This window comes from Scomber japonicus, chromosome 4 (assembly GCF_027409825.1).
Source record: "Scomber japonicus isolate fScoJap1 chromosome 4, fScoJap1.pri, whole genome shotgun sequence".
In the NCBI taxonomy this organism is placed as follows: Eukaryota; Metazoa; Chordata; class Actinopteri; order Scombriformes; family Scombridae; genus Scomber; species Scomber japonicus.
Genome location: NC_070581.1, coordinates 14,239,705 through 14,251,083, shown reverse-complemented (window position 1 = coordinate 14,251,083; position 11,379 = coordinate 14,239,705). Strand labels below are relative to the sequence as shown.

General features: G+C 38.6%; 1 protein-coding gene across 2 annotated transcripts; it reads left to right on the top strand.

Annotated features, from left to right (window-relative positions):
- The first annotated feature begins 813 nt into the window (after positions 1-813).
- On the top strand, positions 814-10,854 carry znf362b (zinc finger protein 362b). 2 transcript variants are annotated; one of them, XM_053318215.1, is made up of 9 exons: positions 814-909; positions 3,310-3,373; positions 3,656-3,884; positions 4,439-4,543; positions 5,150-5,468; positions 6,258-6,482; positions 6,859-6,937; positions 7,059-7,217; positions 8,636-10,854. In XM_053318215.1, exons 2-9 carry the CDS (start codon positions 3,311-3,313, stop codon positions 8,750-8,752), a joined length of 1,296 nt encoding a protein of 431 aa, XP_053174190.1. In that variant the 5' UTR covers positions 814-909; position 3,310; the 3' UTR covers positions 8,753-10,854. The 2 variants fall into 2 exon arrangements, with proteins under 2 accessions (XP_053174190.1, XP_053174189.1); XM_053318214.1 differs by having other exon boundaries at positions 3,629-3,884.
- Positions 10,855-11,379: the final 525 nt, after the last annotated feature.

Sequence of the window (11,379 nt, the reverse complement as noted above, 5' to 3'; positions counted from 1 at the left end):
TCGGACAATATTATTGGCTGATATTAGCTTATACCAGATATATATGCGTGGACATGTTGTCCAACACATGCAATATTTTAAAAAATATTTAATTCAACTTGTGTTTGTTTTATTTATAGCTATTCATAATTATTAAATTCCCAGTCAAGTTTACTGTTTAAGTGCAAGCTAAGTTTATAATTAAATTGTAAAATACCATGCCTCCATTACATATCTTTGTCACAACTGTGATGTCAGAACTTTTTGCCCCCTAATATCTGTATTGGCATGAACCCAAAAAATCCAGTATTGGGCAACTCTATTCCAGACGTCTATTTTGATGCAGGTGCATTGACGTTTCGAGAGATTTTGTATTTTTACTCCACAGCATGTCTGATACATTAGACAAATGTTTTTTTCTGGTTTACATACACATGCATTGCTTCAGATAAACAATAGTAAACACCAAGAGCAGATACACACGAATGCATCAACACTCTAAATTTGACTCTTTTTCCTTTGATACTTATTGTGCAGTGACCACGTCACTTCAGTGTGATTCATAGTAATATAATGGAGTTACATTGTGATATTGGTATTTCAGCATTTGATTTCTACTTCCACACATTGAGAGTCAATCCAACCCAAACACACACTGGAAAAAAACGTTATCGTGCTTTTACAGAAATAACTACTCATTAAACGTGAACAAAGCATTAAAAATAATCCAAAGCAACATCGAAACATGTTCCTCTCTGTGTACATGTGTGCGCGCGAGTGTGTGTGTGTACTGTACTGAGCCTGCAGCAGCACCCAGAAGTGAACAAAGCGACCCGGAAGCGGTGGTCCGACTGGAGGCAGGCAGAAAGAACATCAACCTTTTATATTATAGCTGTGCTCGCAAGACAATATCTGCAATCAGGACACAAGGTATTTGTGCATGTCTTCTCGCCTCTTCAATGCTGTGCATTTGTCTGATAAGCGATCGACTCCCAGATGTGCGTGCATTGTGCACAAAAATGCAACCGCTGTCCTTTGATTCGTCCAAAAGTTGCAGAATGTGGAGGAAAAAAAGGCAGCCTAAAAGTGAAATTTGGTTAAGATGGCACAGCGTGTTTCTGCTGGCTAAACGTTGTGAGCCGGTTTGATTCTGACCTTAACGCGTCGCTACGGTTGTTTTTTTGTGGTGTTTGGGTCGAGCCTGCGTCTGGTCCGTTTCCGTGCTGTTTTTTTGCAGGGCATGGTTGTTGTAGGAAGTGTCAGTTTTTTTAAGAGGTGGGGAGGCCGGGCTATTCAAACCTGCAATTCGCCGTAAACAATCATTCATGCCATTGACATGATAAACACACCTTTGTGTCGGCTTCGGGCCCCCTCTTCTCCTCCAGCAGCCTCCTCCACGATAACACGTTCATGCTCCTAAATTTTTTGGGGTCTGCAGAATATGGCGTCCCGCCTTATAAAAATAAGGCTGCCATTTTTGTTTCTCTTTTGTCTGGAAATGTTTTAAGAAAACTGTCTGAGAATGTCTGAGTCGCACCGGGAGGCTCGATGCGTAACAATCGTGCATCGGTGCGCGTCCAGAGAGGCTCTGAGGCTGCAGACATGTCCGAAAAGTCAAAGAATGCAAAGTTTTTTTTCTTTCATTGCGTTAATCTGAGATTTAAAGCGAGGTGCACTTATTTTCAGGAATTCATTGTGAGACAAAAGGAACAGAGGAGCCAAATGTCCAGACTGCGCGGCTCTGTCAGACCACAGCTTTCTATTTTACGAGTCTCTATGTTTGTAGTTGACATTTAGATGTTTTGCCTGTGTTAACTTAAAACAGCATGGTTAATAGTGACAGTCTGCAGGCCTGATTTACACACAGTTATTAGCATGAATGTAACACAAGTTCATACACAGTTAAATACTGCATATCTTTAAATAACACGTATACGTTTTAAAATAATCTTCACTGATAATATAACTAATACATATATATTTTTAAAATATCTTAAACCCAGCTCAACAAATAATTTTTGACTCGAAGGTGAGTTTGCTCAGTTGTCATGGAGATACCTCATTCGACACTGAGGAAGGCAGTGAGATGCAGATGAAAGCTGTTGAAATCTAATAAGTGAACCTTGAGTGGAGATGTTGTATGTCAAACTATATCCAAGGTCAAGAATTTAACTTTTGAAAAATCCAGTTTTATATAATTTCAAATACCACCTTAAAGTATTTTATATTTATATGATTTTTTTTTTAGCAGAATCAAATCAAAGTCATCTTAATGGGCGTACATGCATAACCATATACCTGCATACTTACACATTTATTACACCTGCCTGTGGTACTTTTTTTTACATTAAGCAGACCTCATTTACACTTGTCATAAAAATGCTTAATTACCTTGACATTTGTTTTAAAGGGAAATTAAACAATGACACATATATGTCACTGATCAAGCCTCATTAATAATAATTTTTTAAAATCCTTCCATTGTGCCTTACTGTGCCATTTGTCGACTGAAACCTGCCTGCATCTAAGCATGGGCCATATGGATTAAATGATTTTTTTTTTTTTTGGGTGTAATTTTTGTCATCATTTTCATCATGTTGACATACTGTATAATAATATCAGAAAATTAATTATAAATGTAAATTATATATATATATGGAAATCCTTGTTTTTGTCTTATGCAGCAAATTAAACTCCTGACAAGTCAAGATATCTCAGAGAGAGAAAAAAGAAATTCAATATTATCATTTATCAGTCCTGTTCATTCATTTGCAACACAGTCTACAACCTAAGATATTAAAGGGAGAGTTAGTATGTTATAAACTGTATGGCAAAGTCTCTGACAGTTGATAAATGCATGTTATCTCATGGTATGTCATCATGTAATCCAACCATACCTGTATGAACTGTCATAAATCTGTCTTAATTTACTTTACCATTGGGGTTATAAATGTATTATTACATTTTGGAACTTGCTGTTATCTAACAGCAAGTTATTCAACAAAGTGATTTGCTTATGTGGATGAAGGTGAATGTGGTGGAAATTAATGACATTTATATGCTGTATAGTGCTAAAGGAAGATATTCACCCTTCAATTCAACAGAAAGTCTGTGTTGTAAATATGCTTTGAGTGTCATCATTTTCATTGTCACAGTGAAAGTCTATCGTTATCTGTCACACTAAACTCCCTGTCTGTAGATTTTCCTCAGAATGTTTGAAGACTTGAAACTTGAAAAAACAATGTCACACCTCCTCCGATTCCCGCTAACCTTATTCATTTAGAGTAACTCATATTTGAATGTCACTGAAACAAGTGTTTTTTCTTTCAGGATGGCAGAGCCACGATTTAACAACCCGTATTTCTGGCCGCCCCCTCCATCCATGCCAGGCCAGGTAAGTCCATCTTTCATTTCGATTTGTTTCCATGTGTGAATGTCTTTTCAGCCATTCAGCAGCAGTCTGACAACGAAACAATCACTCAGAATCTGTCACATTCTTCTTGTAGATTTAGAAAAACAGAAATAAATAAATGTGTACTGTGTGCTGGTCAGCCGGTGTTTGCTGACATGGGATGTGTTTTTGGGGGCATGAATGACATTCACACACGGTGGCTGTTTTCTGTTGAGCATGACCCGTTAACCCTTTCAGCTGGATAACCTGGTGCTCATTAACAAGATCAAGGAGCAGCTGATGGCCGAGAAGATACGGCCCCTGCACCTGCCGCCTACCTCCGCCCAGTCCCAGCAGGCATTGCTGGTGCCCACCTCATCCCCGGATGGTGGCACACAGCACGGCATGTCGGTGCAAAAGCCTCAGCCACAGCAGGTGCCGGGCCACCACCCACAGCCACAGGGCTCTGGACAGCCAGACATCGCTTTGCACGCCCGCTCCGCCTCCAGCTCTGGTACAGTCTTTACTTTGTTGTTTGCAAGCCTCAGTGCTGAACATCAACAATTTCTGAGCAGAGACCCAAATGTGTCAGTAGCATCGAATAAAATCTGTCAAGCTTGGTCAAATGTTTAGACCTGTTTACTTCTTTGATCAGCTATTTTCTGTTTAAATCAAAAATCTTTGCTAATTTTAGAAGGTGCATCATTACAAGAAGTAATGATGCACCAAGAAGTTTGGCATATTTTGTTAAATGAAAAAAGGAAGAAATAGATTTATAGGAAGGTAATGGTATAGGTAATGGTAACAAAACTCTGGTGAGGAAATGTTTCAACTTTATCCAGCCCTTATTTGTAGATAAATCAAATATTGAATGTGAGGTAAAGAGCTTTTTACTAACATGCATTTTAAAGGTCTGAGGTTTTGTTTTTTTCATCAAATACTTTTAATTATTGCACTGTGCAGTATTCTGAAGCATGAGATTTATGCAGTATAAGGTCTGTCTGGTCTGTAGCAAGGCATTATTTACATTTTTTACTGATTAAACTCCCATCACCTCACAACTTCTAGATGGAAATATGGACGATAAGTCAGCTGTGAAGGCCAAAGGATTGTGGGAAGACTGGCATATGAGACAACTTGGTGAGCAAGCTGGCCGGATCAACCATCGCTCAGGTACTGCAGTCTTTAGGAAACCTGACCTTACGTATGAAACAAATGTATCAGTCTAACTCAAGTGATAAATGCTGAGGACACTATCATAAACGCTTATTATATCATATCATTATTTTTTGCAAGTTATAGCCTATTTTCTACAAACAATGTATACGTCATCACATAAAAATGTGATGTCCGTGTATATTTTGGACCATTGCAGGCCACCAGTAGTTTCCAGTCATTCTTGTAGGACATAAATTGATTAGCACAACCTTAACATTTTGTAGAGTTGTGGAATCCCTCACAGTGAACATCAAGTCTGCTTTATTTATTGCAGATCGATGTTCACTTAAACTGTATTTCCATGCAATTTGAATTTATCTAGACAAATATTAATGCAGCAACTTTCATGACTGTGCTGCTAATTAACGTTCATATGATATGCAAATGAATGGAGACCAATGGCTGTGTAGCATATGTTTAAAAAGGGTACTCAGAAATGTAACGTTAGTGTGATTGCAGTTAAAAATCTAGAAACTGCAAGAATCAAAAGCCTGTCAAATCATTGTAGTGCTGTAGCAGCTGGTATTTGTCTTAAAACAGTCCTGGGTCCAACCACCACAGGTCTCGCTCCTTCATCCCGACCTGACAGCCACAGCACCTCAGAGGCTCTGACCCCCACAACTCCAACCTCCAGCGGCCAGAACCGCCTGGGTGGAGCCCCCTCTGTGAACATCATCTCTGGGCTGGCTAGTGGTCCTGGCATGGACCACATGAAGGCTGGAGGCCTGGCGGGACTGTTGGGCCCCCCACCTAAGGCACCAAGGGGACGGAAGAAGATCAAAGCTGAAAACCCATCCGGTCCTCTGCTAGTGGTGCCCTACCCGATCCTAGCTGACCAAGGCTGTGTCACTATTGCACCCAAGGAGGGCAAAACCTACAGGTTGGATGCTGGCAATTGCTACTGTTGTTTTCAGGCTTCAGGCAGGGGGAACGATATTTTCTTTCAGTGCTGGCCTTGAAAAGCCAATTCACAGATTTAATTGTGGTCTCCAAAGGATCAATAGGCATTTGCTTGAGACAAGATAGGTTTTAAGTTGGCTACAGATGATTGAGAGTGCTCCCTGTCACAGAGACATCAATATGAACCCATCTATCACCCAATTGGATGAAAGCCTCATTTTAATGGACAATCAATTGGTCTTTGCTTCCTATTATTACTGGGAAAACATGACACATGTCTCCTTATGGGTTCTGAATAAGATTTAGGTGAGAAATAAACCACAAAGTTGCAGAAATATGCTTTATTTATATCTATAATTACTGTTTAGGATCAGGAGTTTTTAAAGGCAGGGAGTCTCAGCAGTTGCTTTAACAAAATGTTGTAGCAAAACTAAGCTGGCAAGACTTAAACTGGCTTTGTGAGGATCACACAATGCAGTAACTAATTGGATCCTTAAGCATTACCTACTGTTTTTAATTTAATCTAGAATTAAACTGACATCCACCGGTTCTCAGTGCCACTGCTAATTTGAGTATACAGCAAATCAGAATTTGCAATGTTTCTCTTTATTTGTCTTGAAAATAATTAAAGTGGTCTTTAAGTGGGGGGGGGGGGCAGCGATCAATTAATACTTTCAAATGTTAATGCGCTGTGATGATAATGTTTGAGACTGAAACAGCCTGATCTGATTATTTTCTGCAATTGTTTGTCCTTTTTATTGTCACCAAGATGCAAAGTGTGCCCGCTCACCTTCTTAACCAAGTCAGAGATGCAGATCCACTCAAAGTCCCACACGGAGGCCAAACCACACAAGTGTCCCCACTGCTCCAAGACGTTCGCCAACGCCTCCTACCTGTCCCAGCACCTGCGCATCCACCTGGGGATCAAACCCTACCACTGCTCCTACTGCGAGAACTCGTTCCGTCAGCTGTCACACCTGCAGCAGCATACCAGGTCGGTCCAGCTGTGTACACAAAGCAGGGAAGTTATTGTTAAAAACAGCCACCGCGGAGCTACTGCTAACTCACTGTTCGCCTTTAGCCGATTATTACGGAAGTGTATTGCTGCCATACCAGGAAAAAAAAAAATCTTCATTATTACGTTAGAATGTGAAACTCAGACTGTGATGGCAGCTCTTATGTCAGATCAATGAATGAATGACCCTACTTTAAGAGGGTCGGACTCATTCATCTTTCTGTATACAGAAGGGTGACTGAGTAGCAATACACTTCTGTAAATTATACTGTACTTGGACAACTGAATTTAGTTGGAGTACAGAATACATTGTGGATTCACTTTGATAGATTACTTGTTTGTTCTTTTGCCACAGAATCCACACTGGCGATAGGCCTTATAAATGTGCTCATCCCGGATGTGAAAAGGCTTTTACCCAGCTGTCTAACCTCCAGGTCAGTACATCGTCGTTATTACAACAAGAACTGTTCATTCACGCAGGTGTAGACGACAACTACAAAAACAAAACAAAAAGTAACTTCATTGATTTAACTGATTGCTATTCTTTCCCTACAGTCTCACCAGAGGCAGCACAATAAAGACAAGCCGTATAAATGTCCTAACTGCTACCGTGCCTATTCAGACTCAGCATCGTTGCAGATCCACTTATCAGCGCATGCCATCAAAAACGCGAAGGCCTACTGCTGTAGCATGTGTGGCCGGGCATACACCTCAGTGAGTAAACCACAGTTTATCTGTATCTTAGTGTGTCTGTGCTTTTTTCCCAACATGTCTTCAGGCAGACTGTTGTATGTGATGGCCTTTGGTGATAATTTGTCTGTCATTACCTGAAACTAGATGTGTTTCCTGTTTTTGATTTTCAACAGTACAACATGTTCTTGCTCTCACTCAAACATTTGTTTTTAATTTAATAATAATTTAATAATTTGCTCACTACCACCTCCCATCTCCAAATATCACTTGAAGCCCAATGAATCACTATAGTGCTGAAATGACTGATTGATTGATGCAATCAACATAAAATTACAATTATTAGCAATTATTTTTTATTATGGAATCTTTTCTTTTTTTTTAACCACAAAATTCACTGGTTTCAGCTTCTAAAATGCCAACATTTGCTGGGGAAAGATTTGTACTGTTGCAAGATTTTTTACATGTCTCCCAGTCCCTTTCACCTGCGATATATATATATATAGATATATAGATATAGATATAGATATAGATATATAGATATTTATTTGTTGTGTAGTAGTAGCTACCGATCTGTTGTGGAAGGAGGATTTGCACATGATTCAGAAAAGTCTCTCCTGCATGAAAGTAGCAGCACCTGTGCACCCCCTACTGAAGACATTTAACTGCAGCTATGCTTCTATGATAGTAAACTGTAACAGGCAATGCAACAGAATGGTCTCTGGGAAACTGTGATGGACATTCTTGACATTTTATAGACCAAAGATTGCTTAACATAGTGGCACAGTAAGTTTGGAAATTCAACTGTGGTTGCTGATAAAGATGAAAACCGGTATTTTTGTGGCTGTTAACCAATCTGCTGTTTTAATCCAGGCTCCACTGACAGAATTCTTCACCCAGTCACATTTAAAACAAAGCTCTTCACACACAGCACCCTTCACACCCCCACCATAGCTCATTCCAACTCCTCCCATTAGACTGTTGTTATAAAATCCCTCTGGCCAGGACAAATATATTAAAAAAGTAATTCATTCCAACTTCTGTTCACATGATAAACAAGCCGTGAAGAACACATATTTGCTCTTTGGCATTTCTGCCTCTGTGTGTTCATGTAATCCTAGACTGACTCATGATGCTGAGATCAGGGCTCTGTGGGGTCCATACCATCTGTGCAGGACCCATTCTTCTTTATGTTGCTGAAGATGGTTCTTTATGACTCTAATCACCCATCAGATGCCTTTCTGGTATTGATGGTATTGTATGATGGATAAGAATCTAAACACCTGTACCTTAAACTTTTGTACAGTACTGTGTATGTGCCTGTTTTTGTTACACGTGTGTTTTTATTCAATGTACTGTATACACATTTAGACACATTTTCATTGCCTTTGAATTAAGTTTTTCTGGTTCTAAAAATGGCAATTTCATTTTGTCTTTCGTAGGAGACCTACCTTATGAAGCACATGTCCAAACACACAGTGGTGGAGCACCTAGTGAGCCACCAGTCGCCCCAGAGGACCGAGTCCCCCAACATCCCCATACGCATCTCCCTTATCTGAGCTCCCCAGCTGCTCAGCAGCAGGTCACATCCAGAGTCTAGGTTAGGCTGGAGCTTATGAGGCCCTGCACTCTCGGCCATCTACATAAGGCTTACATTAGCATTATGACAGCTGACATAAGCATTCAGTGCTAGATTCAGTAAACAGGCTGCCTCCATCCGTCTTGACACAGGTGGTCTGTCAAAAATGAGCACAGCGTTATTTTGTGAATGTAACAATACAGCTAGATGTTGTCCGGAGGATCGAGCGGCAAAGAATGTCTTGCGTCAGATTTAATAAGCACTTTCGTAAGCGTCATGTAAACTGCCGGATGCATTGGCCATCAGAAATGTTTTAGTTTAGTTTTTTTTTTTCTTTCCTCTTCCATCAAATGGGTTTCCAAAATGTGCCAGATGATATTTGCCCTTAAAAAGAATTGAGAAAGTAAAAAAATTGTTCGCTGGGTGTATTCTGGAGACATCCAAAGATAATCTTAAAGCACTTTTAGGCCTTGTGGTTTTGGCTCAAATTGTTTAAATCTTGTTAGATGGAAAATGCCAAAGGGCATTACTTGTGGCAGCTAAGAGTACTGACTGTGTATAAACAACAGTCTTTTCTGTTACTTTCTTTGTTTCACTCACATTTTTGTGTAAGTACACATTTACAGGGTCATCTAAATTCGAAGAAAGGCAATCGGTAGATGACAATTTAAACATTAATGATTGTATTAAGAAGTTGTATTATTGACTTGAGGAGGTAAGAAATAGAGCAACAAGGAATAGGGAAGAAAGATGAATGTTTTATGTTTGTTTTTGTTTTTATGTTTTCTTTTCAAAATCTTTCACTCCATATTTGACTTCAACGTTACGGCACCTTTACGATCATACCATATGATCAGAGAAACACTGCTCACGACATTCTCCTCACGTCCCTGTAACCAGTGCCATATGAACCTTGTTGAAAGCAAATCTTATAATAATATGCGTCTGTTTTTTCATTTCAGTTAAGCTTTGATTATTTTTCCGAAGTATTAGTTGCAGAGGTTGAATACATTGCACATGTACCAGTGCCAGCTCTACTCTACTCAGCCCTACTTTTAAATACACTTCAGCTGGACTTCTATTTTACTCGAGTAGTACATTTTAACCCTTACCATTGGACCAAAATGTGAAGTTACTGTACAGCTCTGACCCTGTTAGGAGTTTTTAAAAAAAATCTTTAATAAGCTTTACCCATTTGGAATAAACTGCAGTATATGTCATATTCCATAGGCCTATATTATTAGTTAATGTGGAGGTCATGCTTCTCCTTTTTGATTTTTTTTTCTTATTAGTATTCTTTTCATTGTACACAGTATTGTTTGTTGTATTTTTACTGTAACGTTAACCTCTGGATGGTACTAATAGGGTACCCTGTATTCTTCAGGGCACTTAAGAAAAGGTGCTACGGCTAGACATTACGATGGAACTGAGAATAATGTAAAATACATATACAGTATATAGTATGTTTTCAAAAGAATAAAAACTTATTACTCAAGCCACTGGCCTGAAAACAGACATTTACGCCAACAACAGACCCTGCCTCTTCAACTTACTCTCTCTCTCTCTCTTTTGAGATAATGGGAAAATGTACATGTTGCTGTACTGTAAAACATGTTACTCATTTATAGTACCTATTTTTAAGTTTTCATAAACATGTTCTGTTTGGGTTTTGAACTTACTGTAATTATTTTAGTATATTCGTATGTTATTAATATTCATGTTTTATATCAGTTATTTACATGTAAGCCTTAACTGTTTTATCATCCTGTTTCCATTACTCTGTATTGTGTTCTGCAGTATTCAGTCGTGTAAACATTTTTAAACATTTTTTTCCTTCCGCATGGAGTTCCTGAGCTGTAATCTGTATGATAACTGTTTAACCCATGTTCTCGATGAAAAAAAATATTGCGTAGATTTATTACACTTTTTCCTGTCTTGCATTGTGGTTTCATATACAGTTTCTAAACAACTAAATATGCACAGCCAAGACTGAGAAGTTAAACTAAGGGTTATCAATGTTTAAAAAAGGAAAAAAAGCTTTGTATCTTTACCTTGTTTAATAAACAGACTGTTATAAATTCATCATTGCTTGCTTGATTTGTATTAAAGCTGGTTAGGACATGTCCAGTACCTACACAAAAATTTTGTTTTTAAGAGAACATGATTGAGGAGGGGGAAAAAAAATCAAGTATTGTGTTTGTGATTTATTAACCTTTATTTATGAAAATAGTTTATGTTTAAAAATCTATTTACAACACATTTCAAAGGTTCTTGGTTAGATCTCAGCTGACATGTCTCTCGCAAATAGGCTTTTATTAATTGACTTATTCACGCAGCAGCAAGACAAAGTTAAACACTTCATCATTTCAGGCACATCGAAGACAAAGTATACAATGGTTTCCACAGTGTATAACTATTAATGCAAAATTATAACAGTGGTATGAAAGAGTGCATTTAATCCCATGTAACAAAACAAACATCTCTCTGCTAACTCTCTTTATGGCTAAAATATATTCTGATTGAGCCTGTCTGGATTAAACTATTGAGATTGACCAATGTAAAAAACAAACAAACAAAAAAAACAGCTCAAAGTAGAAAAAAAAAACT

What these genes read in the sequence shown, in the direction of transcription:
- znf362b (XM_053318214.1), top strand. Translation starts at nt 3,311, where the DNA reads ATGGCAGAGCCACGATTTAACAACCCGTATTTCTGGCCGCCCCCTCCA. An exon ending in CCGCTCCGCCTCCAGCTCTG is followed by an intron (nt 3,885 to 4,438) that starts GTACAGTCTTTA and finishes CACAACTTCTAG; the next exon opens with ATGGAAATATGGACGATAAG. An exon ending in CCCAGCTGTCTAACCTCCAG is followed by an intron (nt 6,938 to 7,058) that starts GTCAGTACATCG and finishes CTTTCCCTACAG; the next exon opens with TCTCACCAGAGGCAGCACAA.